General features: G+C 33.3%; 5 protein-coding genes across 5 annotated transcripts in view; 2 read left to right on the top strand and 3 right to left on the bottom strand.

The window, feature by feature from the left end:
• Positions 1-5,999: 5,999 nt before the first annotated feature.
• On the bottom strand, positions 6,000-7,510 carry LOC102595281 (uncharacterized). The gene is made up of 4 exons (XM_006341548.2): positions 7,399-7,510; positions 6,999-7,200; positions 6,845-6,911; positions 6,000-6,735 (listed from the first exon to the last, which is right to left on the bottom strand). The coding sequence occupies exons 2-4, from the start codon at positions 7,160-7,162 to the stop codon at positions 6,439-6,441; spliced, it is 528 nt and encodes a 175-aa protein (XP_006341610.1). The 5' UTR covers positions 7,163-7,200; positions 7,399-7,510; the 3' UTR covers positions 6,000-6,438.
• A 4,008-nt stretch (positions 7,511-11,518) lies between these two features.
• Positions 11,519-13,554, top strand: LOC102594947 (uncharacterized). The gene is made up of 3 exons (XM_006341547.2): positions 11,519-12,819; positions 12,922-13,131; positions 13,210-13,554. Exons 1-3 carry the CDS (start codon positions 11,566-11,568, stop codon positions 13,435-13,437), a joined length of 1,692 nt encoding a protein of 563 aa, XP_006341609.1. The 5' UTR covers positions 11,519-11,565; the 3' UTR covers positions 13,438-13,554.
• A 1,853-nt stretch (positions 13,555-15,407) lies between these two features.
• LOC102600543 (uncharacterized) lies at positions 15,408-17,514 on the top strand. Its single transcript, XM_015306230.1, has 3 exons — positions 15,408-16,652; positions 16,754-16,960; positions 17,063-17,514. Exons 1-3 carry the CDS (start codon positions 15,432-15,434, stop codon positions 17,291-17,293), a joined length of 1,659 nt encoding a protein of 552 aa, XP_015161716.1. The 5' UTR covers positions 15,408-15,431; the 3' UTR covers positions 17,294-17,514.
• Positions 17,515-17,707: 193 nt separating this feature from the next.
• On the bottom strand, positions 17,708-20,842 carry LOC102594623 (mitogen-activated protein kinase kinase 6). The gene is given in 8 exon segments (NM_001318629.1): positions 17,708-17,800; positions 17,898-17,943; positions 18,209-18,432; positions 18,648-18,830; positions 18,918-19,142; positions 19,644-19,778; positions 20,567-20,651; positions 20,769-20,842. Coding segments are annotated over 8 exon segments (1,065 nt in total).
• Positions 20,843-21,467: 625 nt separating this feature from the next.
• Positions 21,468-25,481, bottom strand: part of LOC102594284 (uncharacterized) — a 4,992-nt gene continuing 978 nt past the window's right edge. The window contains exons 2-5 of the mRNA XM_006341545.2: positions 25,191-25,390; positions 25,030-25,096; positions 22,792-24,945; positions 21,468-21,919 (exon numbers count right to left, since the gene is read on the bottom strand). Of these exons, the coding sequence (XP_006341607.1) occupies positions 24,649-24,945; positions 25,030-25,096; positions 25,191-25,390 (564 nt within the window). The 3' untranslated portion in view covers positions 21,468-21,919; positions 22,792-24,648. The remainder of the gene's footprint in view (positions 21,920-22,791; positions 24,946-25,029; positions 25,097-25,190; positions 25,391-25,481) is intronic.

Raw genomic sequence — 25,481 nt, 5'->3', positions numbered from 1 at the left:
TATATATATATATATATTACTTTGTAAATCCCCTAACAAAATTGATTTAACGGCTCAATGATTTGAAAATATTTCTCTTATGTCCAAAAATTTTGGAACCTCCAATTTTTAATCCGGACTCCGACTCTGTCTATAATTATAAAGTACATAATCTTCTGCTTCATTTTATTAATATTGTAAAAATAATATCAACACAACAATAATTAATTATTATATTTTAATTGTTGTTCCATTACCAAATTTTACTATACAATTTTTCAGCACTCAGTCCAATGTATTACAAAACGAATATTGAGGGTTAAGTTTGGTCATTTGGAAGTTCACGGCAAACAAAATTCATGGAAAATGAGAAGGCGGGATAATGACATGCAAATTGGTCCAAAACCAGGGATTGTAGCATAGTGACACGTGTAAAGCCTGTCGACATGGGCCCACAACTCATGGCGGCTCGCCACATACTTCTTCAACTGCATATCCATTCACGCACTCTATACTATTACTATAATTTTGTTTTTTACGTTATATAGTTTGTTATATATAGAATTTGAACAATATAAAAAAAGTAATAAATTTGTGAGGCCAAGGTAACAATAATTGTATCTTTTTACATTTCCTATCATATATTTTGCGTGCAAGCAAACAAGGGAATGAGAATTAAACTTTTTATTTTTTGTTTCTTCTTTTAACAATAATTATGTCACAAATACTCAAACCAATTTTAATCGATATGTTCACTTATGTTATGGTCCTTTGTCAATATAATAACTAGTTATTTCGAAGGCTTCCCTACCTAATTTTCTTTTTAATGTTAGTATTGGGTGCCAACTTACACATTTGTTATAAACTCATTTAAATTCAATTTTAATTACGTAATTTGTTATAACATTTTGATTGAATTGTGAAGTTTCAAGCAGCATAGATAGTTTTATGATTAAAAGTTCATATGAATTTGAAACAAAATCCAATTTGAGAGTAGATAGAGGAAATAGTAGAGTATCTTCAATTAATTACAATGGTTGTATTGATCGAAATATTAATTTAATTTTTGGATGTATTCAAAGGTGACACATTACAGTTAAAATCTAATTATGTTCAGCTTAATTGAAATAATAATGAACAAAACACTTAATTCTGTTCGATTTTTGGTGTCTTTCCGTTCAAGACCTGAATTGAGGATGCAAAGCATGGCTCGAGAATAATGTGATAAAAAATGTTTCAATGATTGATAACGATAAGTTTTTTGGGTATTAAATTATAATTAATTCTGAACACACTTAGCAGGGACCAACATTATATATTTATATTTAGGATGCAATTAATTTTAGGTGTTTGGTTCTAGAGATTAAGGATAAAACAAAAGTTTGAAAACACAAAAGGAAAATGCATCAAAACTAATATGCATTATTCCTGAAGTATGTCTAACAAAATACTTCACTTTTGATCACTCTAGAATGCATTTATTAAGATGTAGACATTCCACATATCAAAACCAATTAAAAAAACACCAAAAATATATAAATAGAACTGTTGTGCATTGCATTTTACATATCAAAACAAAATAACACAAAAGAAAAGTTAATAATAAATTGTCTATATAAATAATCAAGTTTTGATTGGCATTGATGGAGCATTACATAAATTATAATTTTAAATCTAAATAAGTATAACTTTAAATTGTTTTACTCAAATTAAATTAATAATTTCTGTATTTCTACATCAAAATATATTTTTATATAGTTATTATTTTCTATTATTTTTACTTATATCATTAGCTTATATATTTAAAATTAAGGGGGGAAAATATGCAGTTAAGCAAACTTATACTTTTTAATTAGTCATTATAGTTATTGTTTGTTATAATTACCACTTGCAACTAACATTAACCATTAATTACGTGGGTTGACTTTGAGTTTGTATAATTAGTCACGTTTGTATAAATCACCATATTTGTATAATTCACAACTAATAATTCTTCGTTTGATTTGTATTTGTATACGATGTTTTGTATTTGTATCTAACGATAATTTTCTTTGATTTTTTAGTTCTATCACTATACACATTCAATCTCTACCCTCGCTCATTCACCTCTCTCCTTCCTCTCTCAATCTCGCTCGCCATTTTCTTCCTCCCTAAAATATGTAGCTACGAATCATAATTATCAAATTATAACTATAAAACGTAATTAAACTATTTTTGAATAGCTATATGCTTAAGTTTCTCTTTAATTAATATGTTATCATTGTTCAAAATGGAGGAGTGAAAACGATTATCACCTAAAAAGTGAAAGAAGAAGCTAAAGAAAAGAAGAAGAGAAGAGGCGCGTGGGGAGGTAAAGTGAAAAAGAAAAGTGGGACCCACGGATAAAAAGCATTCCCGGTTTAGTGGAATACCGTACGCGGGGGACTATGGGCGCCCTTAGAACTGCTATTCTGGTTTTCCTCATAGACTACTTCTTATCCTATTTTCCTGGAAATGACCCCACCACTATTTCCTTTTTTTATTATCCTCTAAACATTTAAGTATTTCTTATTAATTACTCTCTATTCATATTCTTTCTGTCGAGTTAATATCTCAAAAGTTGAGTGACCTTTTATTCGTTCATAATTTTTTTTCTTGTATCAATTCTTATTTTAAGATATTAACTCCGTTTTATATGAACATGATATGATTTAATTTACATTATTTTTTTTTTTAAAAATAATTTTTAATTTAATCCAAACGGGCTCTATTTAAAAAGCGGCTGACACATAAAATCAGATTCATATCTGTACTTTTTTTTTTTGGTGAAAGAAATTGTCTTTGGGTTGAAAAATGATGTAAATTGACCCTAAAAAAATATTCATAGACTATTAATGACATCCAAAGGTTGCTTATACCATTTCAATACCTTCAAAAGTGAGGTCTTCAATCTACAGCTAAAATGTACTCCTATAAACTAATTTTTTTTTATTGATTTCATTTCTTGTCATCACAACTGTTCTTTGGTCTACATTAAAATGTACTAATAAGAAATTCTGACAAGTTTCCTGTTCTTTTTCCTCCTCCACAAGCATAAATTAATAATAACTCATGTGTGACATTTTTTAGGAGTGTTAATACAATGTATACTGAACAACTTGTTGAATAGAAATATGAAAAAATAACGACGATTGAATGGACTTGTGCTAAATATTGTAAAGAAAGGTCTGGTGAAATTTAAACTACTTTATCACTAGTGGATTTTTATTTTTTTTAAACGCAAGCAGACGAACCACAAAGTGTGGAAGAAAAGGCCAACCTTCTTGTATTAATTAACAAGAAAATATATACAAAGTCAAATAGTTCACATTAGTCCTAACAAATATGAGAAACTAAATAACATTTAACAATTATATTTACTCATTTAGCAGTAAAAAGCGCACGTACTAACATTTCAAATTCTACGCTAACTGAATTTATTTATTTAATAAACTAAAATTGTTTGAAAAATCATTAGAGTTTGGTCACCTAATACAGATTTCATTTTCGATTTTCTATTAGAAGCCCAATGAATCAGCCCTTGGCACTCCTGTATAAAAGTGCGCAAGCCCGATTGAATTGGCCCAAGTAATTAGCCCATAGAAGTGTTGTGTAAAACAGTAAAAGCAAATTTAGACTAATACTATACGATTTAGGCTACATGACTTGTAACTTGCTAGATTCACTTATAAAAGGCCAAATAGAAAAAAAAAATAGGGAAAATTATATTTAATAGCAAATTATTAATTCAAATTAAATGTTATAACCACAGTTTGATTTAATTGTAACCCGTAACAAACAATTGTCATTCGCCTCTCTCCCTAGGTTTCTCTCTCGCTAGTCTCTCCCTCGCCTCTCTCGCTTTTATACAAACACTAATGTATAAAATGCGTTTGTGTTTGTATAAAGTGAGAGAAAAGTGTATATACAAATACAAATACATGTATTTTTGTCCTATACACTTATAATTATACAAATACAGATTTTTCCCTACTCAATTCTCTTTTGCCTTTCTCTCTTTCTCGCTTTATACAAACACAGATTATACAAATTACAATGTATAATTTGTATTGTATAAAGCGAGAGAGATTTGATATACAAATGTTTTATTTCGATTCAATTGTATAAAAAATCAAATTTTATGCAGATATACAAACATATAAAATTGAATTGAGAGGCTGTCATCGGTTTATACAAATGGCTTGCCAGCGAAATTATACAAATTTGAAGGTCCTACCAGCGAGTTATACAATCTGATGCTCCATAGCAAACATAAAGTTTGTTATGGAACGCAATTATACAAACTATAGCTATAACATACAAATATGATTTTTATGCTTGTTATATGTGAAAGTTGCTCAAAAATATATGCAGAGTCATAGAGTTGTAGATTTCAAAAGTGATACGAGGGAGTTACTCGGATGGCAAAGCTTCCTCGGGAGGGAAAAAATTATCTGTGGTGAATGTCCTGGAATTCCACAAGTAGAATTCGAAATTTTTGAAAAATAGAATCATAATGGACGCTATTTCGTGGAAAATGAAGGCCCACTCCAGATGCCCAAAGAATTTAGCCCGCAAAATGTCCAGGTAAAAGCAAAATTATTACTGTTTTGGGATTTTATAGACAATTCTTTATAGCTGTCTTGCAAGTGCATGCATAATTCTTTTTCTATTTGTAGCCAATAATTCAATGATCACACCCTGTATTGGTATAAATGCTTCACCTTTTCCACATCAAGTTTTGTTGGTTCAACAGTTTCCCCTAGTAAAGTAGCCAAGTGCAACATTTATGTTATAGATTGAACAGGGAAGTCTATCCAAAAGACTAGTTTAATAGGTGGAAGTACCCGCTCGACTTATAAACCATAACCAGTACTCTTTGTAACAAATCAGAGGCACGATTCACACATAAAACTGTCGATGCACAGCCAGTTTCGAAATATAGCAAATAGAAGACGAATTATTGAACCAAATAATTGTAGATGCCGTCCTCCATATTTGATAGCACAAAAGGCATTGATGCTTGCCACTATTTTGAGTAATATCTTTTTTTTAAAAAGGTTGAGAATAATTAGAAGTAAAAAAAAGGAGTGGGGGAGGGTAATTTGGTGGTTGGTTATGTAGCTGTCATTAAGAAAGACAAGAAAAGTAAAAAGGTAAAAATAACATTAAACCCGCCAAATCACAGCAAAACATACTTTGTGCACCTCACTTATAAGATCACACTGGGTATGTTGTTAAATATAAGATCTTGGTGCAGGTAAGTTCTGAAAACACCTCACTTATGAAATTACACTGGATATGTTGATACAATGTGTGATTCTAACACATAGCATCAGAGTCAAGATCATGGACTCGACTACTACAAATATGTTGCATGTGTCAAGAGATAAAAGGGGAATTTTTGAATAACACCAACATCCTGCCTATTACGAGGCCTTGATGATGAGTCAGGGATGGCCCGGGTTGAAGCCATAATCCAAAAAAGCAAACACATGGCAAGGATATTATCATTAGTGAACAGTGGCGACTCATGGTCGGCACACGGCATTCTTCACAGTTTGTTATCTGCACGATAGTTGGAAAAAGACACTTCTTGGAAAGTGCATGGGCTACCAATATGCCATTCTTTTATTGTGTGTATTTGTCTTAGCAAAGTGGTACCCAACACATGACCAAAAGCCAGCCTAGCCTCTACACAAAACTAGTCAGCAATTAATAAAATGACTCTTCCATCCCTAAAATACAACAATCTGCAAAACACAAATACCCCACACCACCTATTCTCCCTTAATCTTAGGTGAGGGTCCATCTTTCACATGAAAATTTAATAATTTTTCTCAACCAACTTGCCATCTTCAACAATTCTTTATACCAAACAAATCTAATTAGATAAGTACAAAATCCTCAAGCTGAATCACATAGTTAGTGGCGATAATAACGCTATTAAATAAGCTTTTCATATGACTAAACATTAATGCTATAAAATTGATGATCAAAGATTGACAAATAAATTAGCATTGCTATAAAGAATTAGACCATCTTCATTTCTCCATCGGATTACAATTACAATGAAGGATAAGAGTGACAAACTTTACCGTCACAAAAGAAGAAGTCTTTCTTTTAGACTCTCTCACACTACAGTAGATACTCAATACAAACTTTAGCCTAATGCTAAATAAGAACCCTAATTAATCCCAAACGAAAGAGAACAATCTTTTGATTTATCGCTCTTCTTTGGGTTATACTAAAAGTATTTATTTTCCGATATCAAATGAACACTCATTCATCACCTAATAAACATATTCACAAACAGGAGTTGAATGACGACTCTCTTTTTTTCACTCTATATATACAAGACTAAAACGAATTCGTTATGGTAACTCACCTCATCCCAAAAATCTCACATTTTTATTGTTTTTGGTTGGTTTCTGGTTTTACCTAAGCGAAAGCAGAGATGCTGCTGCGGCAATTGAAGCCTTCAATCCTCACAGTAGCTGGCTTGATCCCGAATTTCACCGGAGCACAGCCTCCTCCACTCTTACGAGTGGAAGCGGAAGGTTGTGGTGGAGAAGGTGCAGCTGCTGCTTCTGGAATTGCTAGTATAGGAACAAAATTGTTGTTGCTGAATTGTGAATCCTGAATCAGGGGATTCGATGCCCTACTGGGTGGAGATCCGAAAAAAAACGGTGGAGATGAAGCCATATCAAAATTGGGCGTTTCCATATCAAAATTCCCCTGTTTACCAAAATAATAAAAAATCATCAGCATAATTGATATCAATTTCAATCAGTTCACATCACAAACTACATCATTTGCAGATGAATCGAAAACACATAAATTTTACCTTGCTGAGGAGGATATCCAGAAGTTCAGTTCCGGCTTTCAAATCGCAACCCTCCGATTGCTGATTACTGCAACAGAAACACCGTAACTAATTAACAAAAAGGGGAAAAACGGAGAAATTAAAACAGCAAACAAAAAAAGTTATATGAACCTACTTGATTTGGAGGAATCGAGAAGGTCTAATGGGTTCATTGAAAATCTCATTCCGGCGAGGTTTGGGGTAAACAAGACCATCAGAAACAGAAATATCTCCCCGTCTAATTTCTCCAACACCAACACAACCCATCAAGGCCTTTTGCTGATAACCACACCTATTCATTTTTTCCTTTTTCGTTTTTGCAAAACAGATCTAAAAAACTGAAGCAACAAAGAAGAATATAGTATATCAAACACTTGAGATCTCTATGATAATACCTATGAACATATAATTTTTTTATATATATGTCTGATATTACTAAATATAAACACGATGATGATAAAAGAAGAGCTGACAAAAAAAGAGTATGTAATTATGGAAAAATAATAGGATTAGAAAGAGAAAAGAGAGAGAGTTACCTGTGTGGGTGGGTGGCGTCTGTGAAAGGCGAAAATGGAGGAGAGATTTTTGGTGAACAAAGATGATGACGAAACAAGAATGAATGAGAGGAGCCAAGGGACACACCATTCATACAAGGTGCACGACGAAAGAGACATTAAAAATAAAAATAATGTATAAAATTTCCGTACGGTTTTAGTGTGTAGCACGTGGGATAATCACCAATATACCATAAAGATCGCGGTGAAATGATACGTCTTTTTTTTTTTTTTTTTTGCGTATAAGCATAGTAAACATAAGCAAATTCAGATGAATTAGACTTTAAAAAAAATATCATTAATAAAAAATTTATCCCTTAAAAGTTTATAATTACAGAAATCCCTCAAATGGATACAATAATATAAGCGCTAATACATTAATCTGATGCGCGAGATACATTAATCGTTAAATAAGATACATTATGTTTATACATGATACACTAATCTGATGTACATTTTATACATGATACATTAATCTGATGCGCGAGATACACTAATCTGATGCGAGAGATACACTAATTTGATGCACGAGATACACTAATCTTATGTGCGAAAATGAGAGATTTTGGAGATTTGTAAAACTTATAGGAGATAATGGTAATAAGTAAACTAAAATGTGGGATTTCTGTAATTTTATTATAAATTTAGAGACAAAAATTAGAAATCACACTATGTAAAGGATAAAAATTAAAAACTATCCTATTTTAGGGAGGGTGTGTGCAAAACAGCGAAGCCCATATATTTAATTGGGCTCAACAATAGCCCAAGGGGATTTTTTTCCTTTCAGAATTAATGTCAAATAAACCTAGTTAGGTTTTGTGTTAATGTTACAAGTTTCCACAGCTAGCAAGGCTGATGATGATGAACTCTTCATCATTATATTACTCAAACAGTTGAAGATAATAATCCAACAAATTTAGTAGATCCAACCTTACAATTGCCCCATCATATTCTCTATTCCATATTTTCCTACCTTAGTTTTCATGATCTTCATCATGTACGCCTTGTAAACAAAAAATGGCATCGTAACATCCCATCACACTTGGCTTTACACTTTAGTGAATCCCTTTTCCATAAATAAAATCCAAAAAGTTTCGGAATTCAATAAGTTCTTCTCTTGACACTTGGAAAAATAAGTTGTTAAATGCTGAAAAAAGAGTATTGCACATTCAATTTACCTCGTCACAACGATGTCCACGATACAATGGAAAACGATTTCCACGAGGTCTATTTAAGCATTAATGAATGTTACTACTATTTTCCAGTCGAAATGTCTTACTATTCCTCATTTAACTAATTGTGGACTTGTTAAGCATGTGTTATGTGGTGTACAAATAATTTCCTCTTTGCAAGAGCTGAAATTGGAATGCGTCACCTTAAATTATCTGAAGATATAATATCCAAGTTTTTTAGTAAGTGCCCTAATATTAGAGAATTGAGTTTGGTCACATGTTGGGGGATAAACTACTGAATAACTTTCACATATAGCAAACATAAAAATCATATTTGTATGTTATAGCTATAGTTTGCATAATTGTGCTCCATAGCAAACATAATTATGTATATTTCGCTATACATATACAAAAGAAAACAGTTGTATAATCTGTTTCTGTTTCGGTATACATATACAAAATATCAATTGTATAATCTGTGTTTGTATAAAGCGAGAAAGACAAAAGAAAACTGGGCAGAGGAAGATCGTATTTGTATAATCATAAGTGTATAGGACGAAAATATATGCATTTGTATTTGTATATACAATTTTCTCTCGCTTTATACAAACGCAATGTATATATTTGCGTTTGTATAAAGTGAGAGAGGCGAGCGAGATCTGGGACAGGGGAGAGAGAGGAACGAAAATGTATATATATAATTTTCTCTCGTTTTATACAAACACAAACGCATTTGTGTTTGTATAAAAGTGAGAGAGGCAAGGGAGACTGCCAGCGAGAATGAGATTCACCAGGAGAGAGGCGAAATAGCAACAGTTTGCTATGGATTACAATTAAATCAAACTATATTTATAGCATTTAATTTGAATTAATAGTTTGCTATTACATACAATTTTCCCTAAACTTTATCGTATTAACTAACTTAGCTTGTTTGGAGAAGCTTTATGTGAACGTTAGTAATTTAGGTTCTTTTACAAACGTACAAGTTATTGCCCCGAGGTTACAAGTCTTCCATTTCATTTTACGGAGTCGTAAAATTACTACTAACATGGATATTGGAGCTTGTAAAATGATGCGGGAATTACACTTGAATTGTTAGAAATTTCCTAATGGTATTTCTGTTCGGACTTTCCTCATCTTGAAACATTGTTACTTGGCCCTTGTCATACAGAGAAGCCTATTATTAAAATTTCAAGTTCTCTTATCCGTCCCGGCCACAAGTAAACCAATTTTCAAGAGAAAGTATAGTTTTATCTTCTCCTAATTTACCTTTTTTCCAATATAAAGGTACAAGACTTCAACCATATGTAGCTCCTCTAAGTGATACTTCAAAGCTTTTAGAGATCAGCTATAATATTGTATTGGTTCCTAAAATTCACAAGATCATGAATAGGGCTTGGTTCCTCACATTGAGTAGTCACCTTGAGAATTTTAGCAACCACAATACAACATTGGAGTTGCGCATTCGTGAAGAGGTACATTATTAACACACCTTTAATTAATCAACTATCTTAATTATACTCTTCAATTTTCATATATTATACATATCGATGAATCATCTTCGTGTACTATGTATAAAGACAATTACATATGGATATCTTGGGATCAAGGGGCGAAGCTACGATCAAGTAAGGGGGTGGTCAACCGCACACCATTCGTCAGAAAATTATACCGTGTATATATGTAAAATATTGTCTAATATCTGAATATATAATAAATTGACACCCTTACACATAACAAAGATTGGTAGTCTTGCGGTAAGCACGTGCTTTAATAACTTTGAGGTCTAAGGTTTGATCTGAGTAGCTACATTTTTAAACACAATATTTTTTTAAAGAACAAAACAGAAATAGTTGCCCCCATATCTTCTTTATGTTTTAACCTTAAATTTTGAATAACCTATTAATTAAGATTGTATCTTTATATTTTTTATCAATATTAAGTGAATCGTTAGGTCTAACACACACTCAAGAAATTATTTTTTAAAATAAAATTAAACATTATTATTCACTATTATACTTTTGATTATTTCTAAACTGTTCTTTTAGAAAATGTAAAATTGTTAAGAATTTTATTCAAAGAAAAGGTAAATATGGAAAAAAAGTTTCAATAATTCTCTTGAACTTTGAAACAGTCATTTATTTTGAATCATGAAAAAAGTTTCAACAACTCAATTAATATGAACTAGAGATGAAAAAAGTTTCAACAATTCACTTAATATGAACTAGAGGAAGTATACTTAACTAGTAGCTAAAATTGTTTTTGTTGATTTTTCTCCATTACTTTTGATTTATACCATTGATAGTTTTATAATTTTAAGTTTCCGTATGATTTAGTTTTATCCTGAGAACTTCTCTTCAGATTTTCCTCATCTTAAAACTTTGTTACTTGGCCCTTGTCAAACAGAGAAGCCTATCAATATTTCGGGTTCATCTCTCAGAAAATAAAAAAAATGTAAGATTTTTCATTTCTTCATTATTATTTCTTACTTGTAACTAAGTGAATCCAATTAATCCTATAAGTTTACTCACGGCAATCATTTAATCAGATGACAGAAAAAACACATATCAATGGATCTAATTAATTTGATATTTTCAATTACAGATAAACAAAACAAAACTTATACTATGATAAACATTCTCTAAAAAGGTCTAGCTAGCGAAAATAAGTAACAAGGTACCGAACCTTTCTGTTAATGTGAGCTGTCGAAGAAGACACGGAGGACATATCTTCAACGAAAAGTGTATAATCCAAGACTACGAACCAGAAAGGATATTTTGGTCTAACAAATTTAATTTTAAAAAAATACTAGGGATAAAAATTAAATACCCCCAATTTAAATGTCGATGCAAAAACTTGTTGGTGAAGCCCATATATTTATTTGGGCTCAAAATTACCATATGACTGACTACTCTTCCTCATTGCTCAAATCAACCTATAGGTTTCGTGTTACCGTCTCAATTTCAGTTTCCACACCATGGCTAATGGTGAAGAGCGCTTTCTCATTTCTCAAACAGTTACAGAAGATATCCTAAAAAATTCAGTAGATCTAACGTTACAATTCCCTGATCATCTTCTCCATTCCATATTTTCCTGCCTTAATTTTCACGATCTACGCCATGTCCGCCTTGTTTGCAAAAAGTGGCATCGTAACACCCCATCACACTTGGCTTTAAACTTTAATGAATCCGTCTTCCGTGAAAAAAATCCAACTACATACTCGGAAAACGAGTATTGGAATTCAATCCGTTTTTCTCTCGATGCTTCTAAAAATAAGTTGATCAATGCTCAGAAAAGAGCATTGCGTGTTCAATTCAATGATTGCGGGGATCTCCACGATATAATGAAATTGCTCGACGGAAACGATTTTCATGAGGTTTATTTGAAAATTGAGTCATTTCGTTCATGCTGCTATTACTCGTATTTGCCCTATATTTTTCAGTCGAAATGTCTTACTATTCTACATTTAACTAATTGTGAACTTGAAAAGCATGTGTTATTATGTGGAGAAGAAATAATTCCATCTTTGCAAGAGTTGAAATTGGAAGGCGTTACGTTATCTGAAGAAATACTATCCAAGTTTATTAGTAAGTGTCCTAATATTAGAGAATTGAGTTTGATGTTTTGCTGGAGGATAAGCTTTATCGTATTAACTAACTTGGATCGTTTGAAAAAGCTTTATGTATACCTCAGTTATTTTCATTCTTTTACAAACATACAAGTTGTTGCCCCGAGTTTACAAGTTTTCCATTTCATTTTACGGAGTTATGAAAGCAGAGGTGTTCCTGTTAACATGGATGTACGCTCTTGTAAAATGTTGCGGGAATTTCACTTGGATTGTTGGAAATTTCCTAATGGTCTTGATCCTGACAACTTCTGTTCAGATTTTCCTCATCTTGAAACTTTGTTAATGGGACCTTGTCAAACAGAGAAGCCTATCAATATTTCGGGTTCATCGCTCAGAAAATGGATCTTGTCCTTCCCACAACTATATGAATGTTCAAGAAGAAGTAAAGATTCATCTCCTAATTTGTCTTCTTTCCAATATAAGGATACAACATTTCAACCATATTTAGCTCCTCCAAGTGAGCGTTTAGAGAACAACAATAATATTGTATTGGTTCCTAAAGTCCATGAGATCATGAACAGAGCTTGGTTCCACAAATTGAGAAGTCATCTTGAGAATTTTAGCAACTACAATACAACATTGGACTTATGCGTTCGTGAAGAGGTACACTAAATCTTTTAGTTAATCAGTTTTGTTAACTACTCTTTAATTTTTTTTAAAAGATTAATACAATCATTTTCTTGCTATGTATTAATTATGAGGAAGACAAGATCATGTGGACATCCTAAAGGCAAGCCAAGTGGACGAGCTCCAACACAGCCACTACATCATATCAAACACTTAATGGTAGACATGAACAAGCTCAAATATCAACAGGAATATTTGATGGGATATATTATTGATAACTTACTTTGGATATCTCATCCAAACACATTGACTCTATCAATACCAGCTAGTTTTTCTCCAACTGCATGGGTAAGCTTTCCCTTCATGTGTTAACAAAAGAATAATGATACATCTTGTTATTTGAAATAATAATTTAATTTTGAACAGGAAGTAAGCAAGAAGTTGTTTGGTAGAGGGGATCGCAATTGTTGCTCGGGTACTCAAGGCAAGTGTTGGCGCCATTTCTTGAAACATTTCGAGATTAAAAGAGAAGAAGAAAAAGAAAAGTTCGATGTGCTAAGCTTTCACTATGTCCATCCAGGAGCGGTTAAAGAAGATAGTGATGAAAAGAAGGACAAGTTAATTTTCGCATTTACTTGGAAATCCAATAGATAGGCCACTCTCTTTTAAGTTTTGTGGTTTCTTTTGCTTTTACTGGATGAATTTTGGTCTGCTTTTAGCACGGCTTCAGCGCTGTAATAATTATTTATATGCTCTTTTTGATTGTGCTCTTCTCCTCGTGAAAAGTTAAAATTAATTTCTGTATTCAAAGTCAAGCACTTCAATTTTTAAATATCATTGTTTACTTTAAAAACAAAACAATCTCTTTTCGTTCGGTTTCAAGAGGTGCTTAAGTGATCATTATCGGAGTGTGATCGATTGGAGAAGATAATGGATTGTGGAACTTTGGTTATATTTAGCGAGGATACCTTTCCTTACTTTTCCAGTCCCGATATTATTTTTATTCATGTATAAACAGAGAATTTTGACTGATTGATATATAAATTTATTCTGTATACTTTTCTCATTCGGTCATAAGTAGGTAATTTTCCTTTACATTAGCTATCCTCCGTCATATTTTTGGGACATTGGTGCCCATGCCGTTCATAAACTAGAGCATATATACCCTTTATACTAACAGACATACACGTGTTATAATCTTATCCATCGACCCTATGTAGTCTTCTGTTAGAGTGAACGGCATATATGCTCTAGTTTTTGGACGGCAGGGGCATCAATGTCCCAAAAGTATGACGAAGGGTATTTGCATACCTTTTTGGGACATTGGTGCCCATGCCGTTCATAAACTAGAGCATATATACCCTTTATACTAACAGACATACACGTGTTATAATCTTATCCATCGACCCTATGTAGTCTTCTGTTAGAGTGAACGGCATATATGCTCTAGTTTTTGGACGGCAGGGGCATCAATGTCCCAAAAGTATGACGAAAGGTATTTGCATACCATTTACGATAGTTCAGGGGTATATTTGTCCTTTTCCCCTTTACTTTATTCATCATTTATGATTTTGCGTTTACTATGCAGACAGATTTAACGGACAATTGCATTTAGATTAATCATACATCTTTCGATTGAGTTCAAAATATAAAGTGGTTTTTGATTAAAATATATTAGCAAATTCAGATGACTTGGACCTCAAAATGGATATCGGATATGATGTTAGATATTCACTAGCATTGTTAATTACTGCCTTGGAAATTTATAGACATTGAAATTTTGTGACTCTTACAAGACGTGTTTAAATCGAGTTTAAACTCTACAAAGTGTGTTTAATTTCAATTAGGATTATTGGAGGCTACTCAACCCTAAACTATGTACGAAGACATGAATATATATCTAATATATGTCTACAAAGTGTGTTCAATTTCAATTAGGATTATGATTCATGTCTAATATATGTCTAAAATTCACCGGATGCAAAAAATTATAATATATACACTGTCCTAATAAATTTCTATTAAATAAAGGGAATTTTGTATAAATCAATAGTTAATAAATATTCTATTCCTATTCTTTTCCAAATTAATTCAAATACATCTCAAAATATCCCGATATATCGCGTTTCGATTTCGAATACATTACTCAATGTCTCAATATGGATACATTACTCAATGTCACGATACATCGTGTCTCAATTTCGGATATATCACTCGACGTCTTGATACATCGTGTCTCGATTTCGGATTCATCACTAAACGTCCTGAAAGTAATATATCCGACCGATACATGAAATTTTAGAGAATTTGATGTGTGTGCTGACAAGTTGTACAACATCCATTTTAATAGGGTGTTTTCAGCAAAATTTTGACTCTTCAAGGAAAGAGGAAGAGGAAAAGTTAGATTTTGAGTTTTACCCTAATTCATAAGTGGTAATATATGTAATGGTTTAAAAGTAAAGGGAAAATTAATATTATATGATAGTGATGTAGGTCTAATAAAATAGTTTATCATGAAATAAATTGTGTATTTAGATAAAGCCCATATATATATTGGGCTCGTTAAGTTACACCTATTTTAGATAGATTTTTCCTTCAAATTATAATACCTAGTTAGGGTTTTGTGTTAACGTTTCAGTTTCCACAGCATGGCTGATGATGACGAACTCTTCATCATTACTCACACAATTGAAGATAATCCACCAAATATAGTAGATCCAACCTTACAATTGCCCCATCATATTCTCCATTACATATTTTTCTACCTTAGTTTTCATGACCTGCTTCATGTACGCCTTGTTAACAAAAATTGGTATCTTAACACACCATCACACTTCAATTTCCACTTTAATGAATCTCTTTTACGTAAAAGAGATCCAACTTCTTACTCACTTAACGACTTGTGGGATTCAATACGTTCTTCTATCGACACTTGTAAAAATAAGTTAATCAATGCTGAGAAAAGAGTATTGCACGTTGAGTTTATCAATGTCGAATACATCCGCGATATAATGAAATTGTTGGAGGAAAACAATTTCCATGAGGTTTATTTGAAATTGTTTTACGACTATTTGCCCTATATTTTTCAGTCGAAATGTCTTACTATTCTACATTTAACTAACTGTGTACTTGATAAGCAGCATGTGTTATGTGATGAAGTAACAATTCCCTCTTTGCAAGAGTTGAAATTGGAACGTGTCACCTCATCTGAAGAAGAAATACTATCTAAATTTATTAGTAAGTGTCCTAATATTAGAGAATTGAGTTTGGTCACATGTTGGGGGATAAGCTTTATAGTATTAACTAACTTAGCTTGTTTGGAGAAGCTTTATGTGAACGTTAGTGATTCATCTTCTTTTACAAACATACAAGTTATTGCCCCCAGGTTACAAGTCTTCCATTTCATTTTACGGAATCGGTATCTTGAAATCGAAGACGTTGTTGTTACCATGGATATTCGTGCTTGCAAAATGTTGCGGGAATTTCACTTAAATTGTTCAAAACTTCCTAATGGTCTTGATCCTGAAAATTTCTGTTCAGATTTTCCTCATCTTGAAACTTTGTTAATGGGACCAGAGAAGCCTATCAATATTTCGGGTTCATCGCTCAGAAAATGGATCTTATCCATCCCACAGGTATATAAATGTACAAGAAAAAGTGTAGTTTCATCTCCAAATTTGTCTTATTTCAAATTTAAGGGTACAACATTTCAATCATATTTAGCTCCTTCAAAACTTTTAGAGACCAACTATAATATTGTATTGGTTCCTAAAATCAATAAGATCATGAAAAGAGCTTGGTTCCTCAAATTGAGAAGTCATCTTCAGAATTTTAGCAACCACAATACAACATTGGAGATACGCATTAAGGTACATTAAATCTCTTAATTAATCATCTTTGTTAACTATACTCTTTAATTTTATATATTATATATGTATATTGATGAATCATCTTCTTACTATGTATGAAGACAAGTGCATGTCATCCCAGTAGCAAGCCAAGTGGACGAGCTCCAACACAGCCGCTACATTATATCAAACACATAATGGTAGACATGAACAAACTCGAATATCAAGAGGAACATTTGATGAGATATATTATTGATAACTTACTTTGGATGTCTCATCCAAACACATTGACTCTATCAATACCAACTAGTTTTTCTCCAACTGCAATAGTAAGCTTTTTCCCTTTCTTCCAGTTCAATTTATGTGACACACTTTTATTTTTTCGTAAAAGAATGATACATCTTATTTGAAAATAATTTAAATTTGAACAGGGAGTAATCAAGAAGTTGTATGGTAGAAGGAATCGCAATTGTTGCTCAGGTACTCATGACAAGTGTTGGCGCCATTTCTTAAAATATTTTGAGGTTAAAGAAGAAGAAGAAAAAGAGCATCCCGATGCACCAAGTTCTCTCTATGCCCATCCAAGGAAGGTTAAAGAAGATGAAAAGATGGACAAGTTGACAAAGCTCATTTTCAATTTTTTTTGGAAATTCAATAGTTAGGCCACTCTCTTATTAGTTTTGTGGTTTTTTGCCTTTACAGGATGAATTTAGGCCCGCAATTAGCATGGCTCAAGAGCTTCAATAATTATTTCTATTGTCTTTTCGATTGACCTGTTCTTAGCATGGCTGAAAAGCATTATGTAAAGAGCTAGGCATACAAATGGTACAGTACTAATAATGGCAATCAAGTAACATCTGAAATGCCAAATATGGAAAGGGGGCTAGTAACCGGGGTGGTAGCGGCTGTGAAAGGTGAAAATGGAGGGAAGACAAATAGCTAGTATATTGAACTCATATTAGATAAAAATGCTGCTAAGTAATTCATTCATCTCAAGTGATGTTTACATACAGAAACTGCTAGATATTACAGGTCTACAATGTAATAGTAGTTGTATTAATATATATGACAACAACTTATCTTGGAAAATTTACTGGTGGTTCCAGGCTACTGACAAGGATGCTGAGATCAATGTCTTTGTCTTCAAACTTCTTAATGAAAGGGTGACTCTGAAATTGATATTGTCGTAATGTGGTGAGTTGCACATTTACAGACAGCAACTAAAAAGGAAAACACATGAAAGATGATGCACTGAGTTATGCTTACCAAAAGGTCCAAAGCTGAAGATCTATCCCTGGGATCCTTTTGAATGCTGTGTTAATAAAGCAATGCAAGTTAGCTAGAGAAACAACGAATTAAAAATTCTAGCCAAACAGATTATCAGGCAGCAAACATGATGTAAATAGATAATGAGGGAACTATGCTAAGAACTTTTTTTTTTTTCTTGAAAATTAAATTTAGGGTGATAGAGAAAGACAAAAGTAAACTTGGTGGGAGAGTAAAAACTACAACACCAACTTGCTTGGTGAGCGCTGTTCGAAGTCTTAACACATAAGCAAAAGATACTGTATCCTTACCAAGCAGAAACAAACGAACAGAATTCTGGGGAAAATTGATCTGCTGGAGCAGAAGGTGGTGGACTGCTAACAATAGCCTCCAGAAGCTCGTAAAAGCTAGGCCGAGCTTGCTGGTCCTCTGACTGTATGTATGGGAAACGTCCAATAGCACATTCAAGGATGACCATGCCCAAGCTCCAGATATCACTCTTGTAGTCATAGGTACTTCCACTTATTCTTTCAGGCTTAATCAGGGTAAATAATGAGTCAGTTTACTGCTAAACTGCATTCAATCATGAAATTATTCACAAAATTGCTGAATTGATACTAGACAAAACTAAAAGCCAATTATTGTTGCAAGTTTGATTCCCCCACATACAGCAATTCTTTTCTTGGTCAAAAAGAGCAATTACCAAAACACAGAACAAAACAACTCAACTGCTGTAGGAAGAGGACTTACTGCCATGTAATTGTAGGTTCCAACAAATGTATCCCTTTGACCCATAGAGCTGGCTAGCATTGCACTTACACCAAAATCTGTAATTTTTACCTCTCCTTTGTGGTTCACTAGCAAGTTTGATGGCTTTATGTCTCTGTGGATAACATGTCTCTCGTGATGCAAGTAGACAAGACCTTGTAAAACCTGCAAGAAAATATCAAACAGTGGCAAAAATTCAGCATCTGGAGAGCAGAAATTTGTTCAAAGATTAGTTTCTAGAAAACCAAGAACCTGCTTGCAAACAACTGCGAGATATGGTTCAAGAATTGTCTTAAGTTGCCCGATTACATCAACTAAAGATCCACGGTCCATATACTCCAAAACCAGAGATATAGCTCCATTGTGATAGAAAGAGTGGTAGCATACAACAACATGTGGACATTGTGATGCTTGATTTATTTTCAGTTCTTGCACTATCTGCTTACGAATATCTTCTTGTATATTCATCTGGATAACCTGGATCAGAAACAATCATCCATCAACATTAAAGGAGGTGACCAGGATGAAGTTAAATCAAAATACAATTTCGGCTCACCACTGCAACAAAAAGCAAAATGGGTCAAGTTACACCAAATGGCCAAGATACAAGGGTCAAATTGCACCAATGTGGGATGAAGGATTTTGCAAATTGTTATTCCAAGACACTAAGACATATGTGTGTTTGGTTGCTTTATCCAAATGCTAAAACAGTTCTCTAATAGGGATTAGAAACTATTTTTTACAAAGATTTAGTGTGGTCTGTTTCAAGTGCTACACCTCAAACAAGAAAAGCTTGCTCTTCTGCAATTCATCGATCGAGGATCATTACCATATCCACTATTGCATGATATTGATAATTATAGCGACTAATGTGTTAGTATTGCACTTTTCTTGGTCCTAACTACACACAGACATCATTAACCAATTAAATTGGAGAAAAGAGGAATTCCAAGGGATTCTTGCTTGGTAGGTACTGACCTTCAGAGCAAACAATGTTCCAACCCATTTATGACGAACAAGTTGAACAACACCCCCACTTCCTTTTCCAATGACTTTGATGGTTTCAAGATCTTCCAATGAAAATTGAAGATCTATCTCCTTTGTTTCTGAGGGCTGTGAACATTACACACAAAACATTGAAACTTTCCATCAGATCATAGAAATGTCCAATACCAAATTTTGAATTAACCTAAATTTAAGTATATATCTGCTCACTAATTAAACAATTAATCCTTGGTTGAAGCTAGATTCAATTTGACGAAATAATACATCAGACAAAGATATCTACAAATTTACAGAAGTTAACAAATTGAAGTTTCCAAAGTGCAACTTTAGCTAAATAAACAATCAAAAAGAACCTGCTCAACTTAAAATGGAATAACAATGAAGACATCAGGTCAAAAGTATCTGCGAATTTACAAAAGTTAACAAATGTAAGTTTCCAAAGGGCGGCTAGAGCTAAATAAACAATTGGAAATAATCTGCTAGCTTAAAATGGAATAACAATGAATAAATATCAGGTTAAAATTATATTCAAATTTACAAAAGTTAACAAACTTGAAGTTTCCAAAGTGCGACTAGAGCTAAATAAACAATTGAAAATAATATGCTTAACCTAAAAAGGAACAACAATGAAGACATCTCAGGTTGGTTTCATAACTGAAAGTAATTGCAATACGAAAACTTAAACTACAACATGTGGAAATAGCAAAAAAAATCAAAACGAAGTATCTCTGTTTCAAGTCCTGAGTAAGGAAAACTCCTTGGTAGGGAGAGCTTCCCTCAAATGGGCCCTACGCGGTGCGAATCCGGATTAATCAGGCTCCAATGCAGTTACCGGACACGGATGGAAACCGAAAAAGAAAAATCAGAAGTAGATCAATTAAATTGAAAAAACTAACCAGAGATTCATTCTCTTCAGAAATGAGTCTGAGTCCTTTCTGGTTCAAAAGTAAATCGCCATCATGAAACGTTCCACTCGCAGTCCTGAATCAACAGCAATCAATAGTATCAATTATCATTTTTTCACTAAATAAATGGGATTTTTTTCAAAAAAGTTGTACTACAAGTAGATTCGAGGTAATGAGTAAGAAAGATACTTACAAGAAGCTGGAAATGGGAGTATCTTGAGCGGGTACAGAGAGCTTAAGTTGCTTCAATGGCTTCGCCGTCTTCATAATTTTGATCCACTAGGGTTTGAAAGGGGAAGTGGAGATTTTAGATTTTGAAAAGTGAAACGAACCGCCCAAAATACCCACTGATTTTCAAACTCAGACAAATACCAACAAAATTATATTCTATTTCTATTACTGACAGGTTTGAATGTTTAGCCTACACATTTTTATTTTTATTTTGAAAATTGAATAAAAACAAAGCAATCAGTGATCCTTTATTCTTTTTATTATTTAAACGAAAAGTTAAAAATATCTTTCAACTATTAAAATTAACCAATTATACCCCTATTTTATCCTCTCTTTTTTTTTTTAAAAAAAAAAAAAGAATAACGTTGAGATGGATTCTACCTTTGTAAAAAGATTTGCCTATATAAAATTTCTTATATATATTGTGTTTTCTTCTCAACGGGATAAATATATGTCACCTAAATGCTTGAACATACATATGTTACCTAATTGTTACTCCTAATATAGTGAAATTTTCCGATAAAAATGAGGTGATTTCTTTTCATTTGGATGTCTAGTTTTTCGAAGGAAGAGTTATTCCATGTTTATATTGATGCATGTAGCAAATACTAATGAAATAGTTGAATTGCACGAAAATACTATAACCCGTTCACCCATGATATTCTATCCGACCAGCCCAAATAGTTGGATTTAAACCAAAGCGTGTTGAGTTTCAAGTAGAGATGGCTTGAAATCAATTTCCAGCTACCAAATCTTTACAAATATAAAGCAATTGGTTGAAAAGCCAAACAACAGTGCTAGCAATTACCAAATCTTTACGAACAACACAAAAGGAAAAGCCAAACAACAGTGCTAGCCTAAACAGCATGACTATTCTCCCAGCTGATCTTTCATTGTAAACTTGAAATGCATTTGGTTGGAGCCATTCGAAGACAAAGAGCTTGGTGTTTAAGTGAAGAAGGTAGAAGAGAGTCCATCATCAACTGAGTAACTACTCGGATATTTCTCGATTGTAAAAGCAATGCTTTGCTTGGAGCAACTTTCCTAGTCATCTGGTACGAAAACCATATCATTCTTCTCGATGAAGTCCTCATATGTTGAGAGATGAACCACCTGCACATGATGTACAATAGATCAAACACATTACACATCCACAACAGTATTGATGCATCCATTGCATATTGATCACAAAACAGCTATTCACCAAATAAGGTTTTATAGACAAGTTCCACCTTGACAATGTCATCAACTTGCCACTGTCTACTTGCAGATTGCACAGCTTACTTAGTGTTAATTGGCTCTTTATGACTGTTAAACCCAGCATACAATATCTAAACATATTGCTGCAGCCATAAATAAATAAAAGTGCCCACCTCACTAAATCTTTGAACTTTTTAAAAAGGTCATTCACACATTTCAATGTTATACCAGAGCAAACAGAGAGTTCAGTCTCGCAATCATATGTCAATAAAATACTTCTACGAAACTAATCCAAGATAAAGAATTCAGTCATTACAAGGTAGGAGAGGGAGTGATGCAGCCCAGAAGAATATAAAAAGAAAAAATGTCGTACTTTACCAACTAACAGCTTATAGATCACATGAATAAACACAAACTTAGTTGTCCATCATATCCCAATAGATGTGATGTGATGCCCAAAGAAATGGGAGAAAAAAGATGCCGTTTACGGCCTTCCCACATATCAGTTTTGCTTATCTAAGTTACTTTTCTTCTTCTTTTTTTCATTTAGCTGATAAATTTGCTAATATAAGTTTCAGCTCATTTGATATCAACTCCTTTTTTTATCAACAGAAGCTAACAAGACTTAGAAATTAAGAACCAATAACAATTGGAGCTAATGTTACCAAGAAATGTATGGGGGTCATTATCCTGCTTATCAAAAACAATATTTACATAATGCAAGCAAGCAAAATGTACAAATGTGAACTATTCAACTGTGATAGGAGAAACCAGGAGACCCTTACATTAGTATTTTTCAACTCCAGATTGTAGAAGTTCATTGTATCATATGTAAATAATGCCCCAGCATCTCAAGTTCAATGATTCAGCTATATAAACTTTGGACCTGAAATTCTGCACTAAGTCAACAGGAGGCTGAGGAGCCACATAAAGTGCCCACAATGGGACTGCACAAATTTAGCACCAACGACACCCTTGATATCAGCTGGATCCACAATAGATGGCTTAACAACTCCAAGGACCATACATTGCCTCCAATATATCCAAGACATTGGGTCAATTGGCATGATGCATTATCTTAGAAAATCTGAGTGACCGATCTTTAAGCTGCATGAATTTAAAATGTGACAGAACAAACCAAGTGCAAAGCTCAATTCACTTAATATTCAATAACCAATCTAGCAAAACAATTTTTGGATAAACAAACTCAAAAGCAGGGAAAGAGGACACTAGAGGGGGGAAATGAATATGAAGTCCTTGAGAAGTTTCAAGTTGCGGGACATAAAATCTTTTACATTTATCGCATCCCATTGATTGAGAGGTACATATTGTAACGGCCCCTAGGAACGTGCACAGCTGCATAATTTAAAAGGTCGCCTATTCAGATGTTTTAATTGTTTAAACATGTTCTGCATCTAATTAAAAAGGATATCTCTCCTTCACCACTATTAACTAACTTATCTAATAATGCAATCAGAGAAAGAATAACTACAAACTGATAAAGGTTTCTGGTCATACTTGCACTTATAATGGAAACAATTTGAAATTCTGTCTCTTCAGTTAAGCCCTCTTCTTTGGTCTCTTTGGACCTGACTATTCTTTTATATTTTTAGACGACTCTATCATCAAAAAGTATTAAGTATTGAGTTTTGATTTATCTTATTAAGAGAGAGAGCCGGTGTGATTTACATAACTGCTGAAAATGAACATACGAAGACCCATTTCTTTACTATTCCAGGACTACACAATTTTGCTTCCTATGGTATGAAAATGGGTTCAACTGAAACTAATATTTTACATTCATTCCTCAAAACAACAGACTTTTTAATCAAAAGAACATCAATTTAATATAAACAAGTGTTATCTGAGCTAAATAAAGAAGATCACTAACCTGGGAATGTCACGGCTCAAGTCAGTGATAGCTATATGATAAGTTTAAATTCCTTGAGCAGAATCACATAAACATAGTAGTGCCGATAATAATGCAATTAAATGCACCTTTCATAAAGATATGTGTAAAAAAAATCTATAACTACAGCGTTGATAAACATAGCTTGACAGAAAAAAGTTCATTACACGTTCTTCCTTGCAACGATACAGCAGAAATTATAAACAAATCAGTAGCACAGGGAAAAATAAATTAGCACAATTAGTAGAATAAATACAAGATGAAAAGAATTTGTCAAAAGACGATCATCTTCTCCTCTCCTTTGAATTACAATTACAATGAAGGACAAGAGCGACAAACTTTTCAGTCACAAAGACGAAGCCTCTTAAGAGTCTCTCACACTACAGTAGATACTCATTACATAACTTAAGCCTAATGCTTAAAAGAAAAAACTAACAATCCCAATAGGAAGCGGGCAATTTTTTGGCCTCTCTCTACTCTTTGGGTTTCTCCGTTTATTGTTTTTACGATCTCAACTTAACACTCATTCATCACCTCATAAACATATTCACAAACAAGATTTGAATGACAGGATATCGTACACAACTCATGGTGACCCTCTTTCTTTCACTCTATATATACAAGACTAAAACGAATTTGTTTTGGTTACTCATCTCTCCCCAAAAACTTCACTTTTTAATATCTTTTTCTTTGTTGTAGTTGTTATCATTATCATCTCTGCAACATGATTTACCTAAGCTACAGCAGAGATGCTGCTGCAGCAGTTGAAGCCTTCAATCCTCACAGCAGCTGGCTTAATCCCAAACTTCACTGGAACACAGCCGCCTCCATTGTTACGACCACAAGTCGGAGTAAAGGAGGGTGGTGGTGAAGGTGCTCCTTCTGGAATTGCTAGTATAGGAACAAAATTGTCGTTGCCGAATTGGGCATCCTGAATCAGGGGATTCGAAACCCTGCTGGGCGGAGACCCAAAAAAGAATGGTGGTGATGAATCCATCTCAAAATTGGTCATCTCTACATCATAGCTCCCCTGTTTACAGAAAAAAAAAGTTATCAGATGTAGTAATTGAATTATAAACAGTTCACATCACAAACTAAATCATCCATAATTTACCTTGGTGAGGATGATATCCAGAAGTTCAGTTCCGGCTTTCAAATCATAATCATTCATTTGCTGATTACTACAAGACCCAACAAGAGAAACACCAAAACCAATTAACAAAAGGGAAAAAGGGAGAAACTAAAACAGCAGACAGAAGACGTATATGAACATACTTGATTTGCAGAAATCGAGAAGGTCTGATGGGTTCGTTGAAAAGCCCGTTCCGGCGAGGTTTGGGGCAAACAAGACCATCAGAGACAGAGATATCTGCCCGTCTAATTTCTCCAACTCCAACACAACCCATAATGGCCTTCTGCTGATAACCGCATCTATTCATTTTTTTTTTTCGATTTTGCACAACAGATCTAAAGGGCTGAAGCAATAAAGAAGAATACAGTGTATCAAAAACTTGAGATCTCTATGATCATAGCTATGAACATATATATATATATATATATATATAT

This window comes from Solanum tuberosum, unplaced genomic scaffold (genome assembly GCF_000226075.1).
Source record: "Solanum tuberosum cultivar DM 1-3 516 R44 unplaced genomic scaffold, SolTub_3.0 scf00026, whole genome shotgun sequence".
In the NCBI taxonomy this organism is placed as follows: Eukaryota; Viridiplantae; Streptophyta; class Magnoliopsida; order Solanales; family Solanaceae; genus Solanum; species Solanum tuberosum.
The sequence above is the reverse complement of the archived record's forward strand: the minus strand, read 5'-3'. Positions and strand labels throughout refer to the sequence as shown.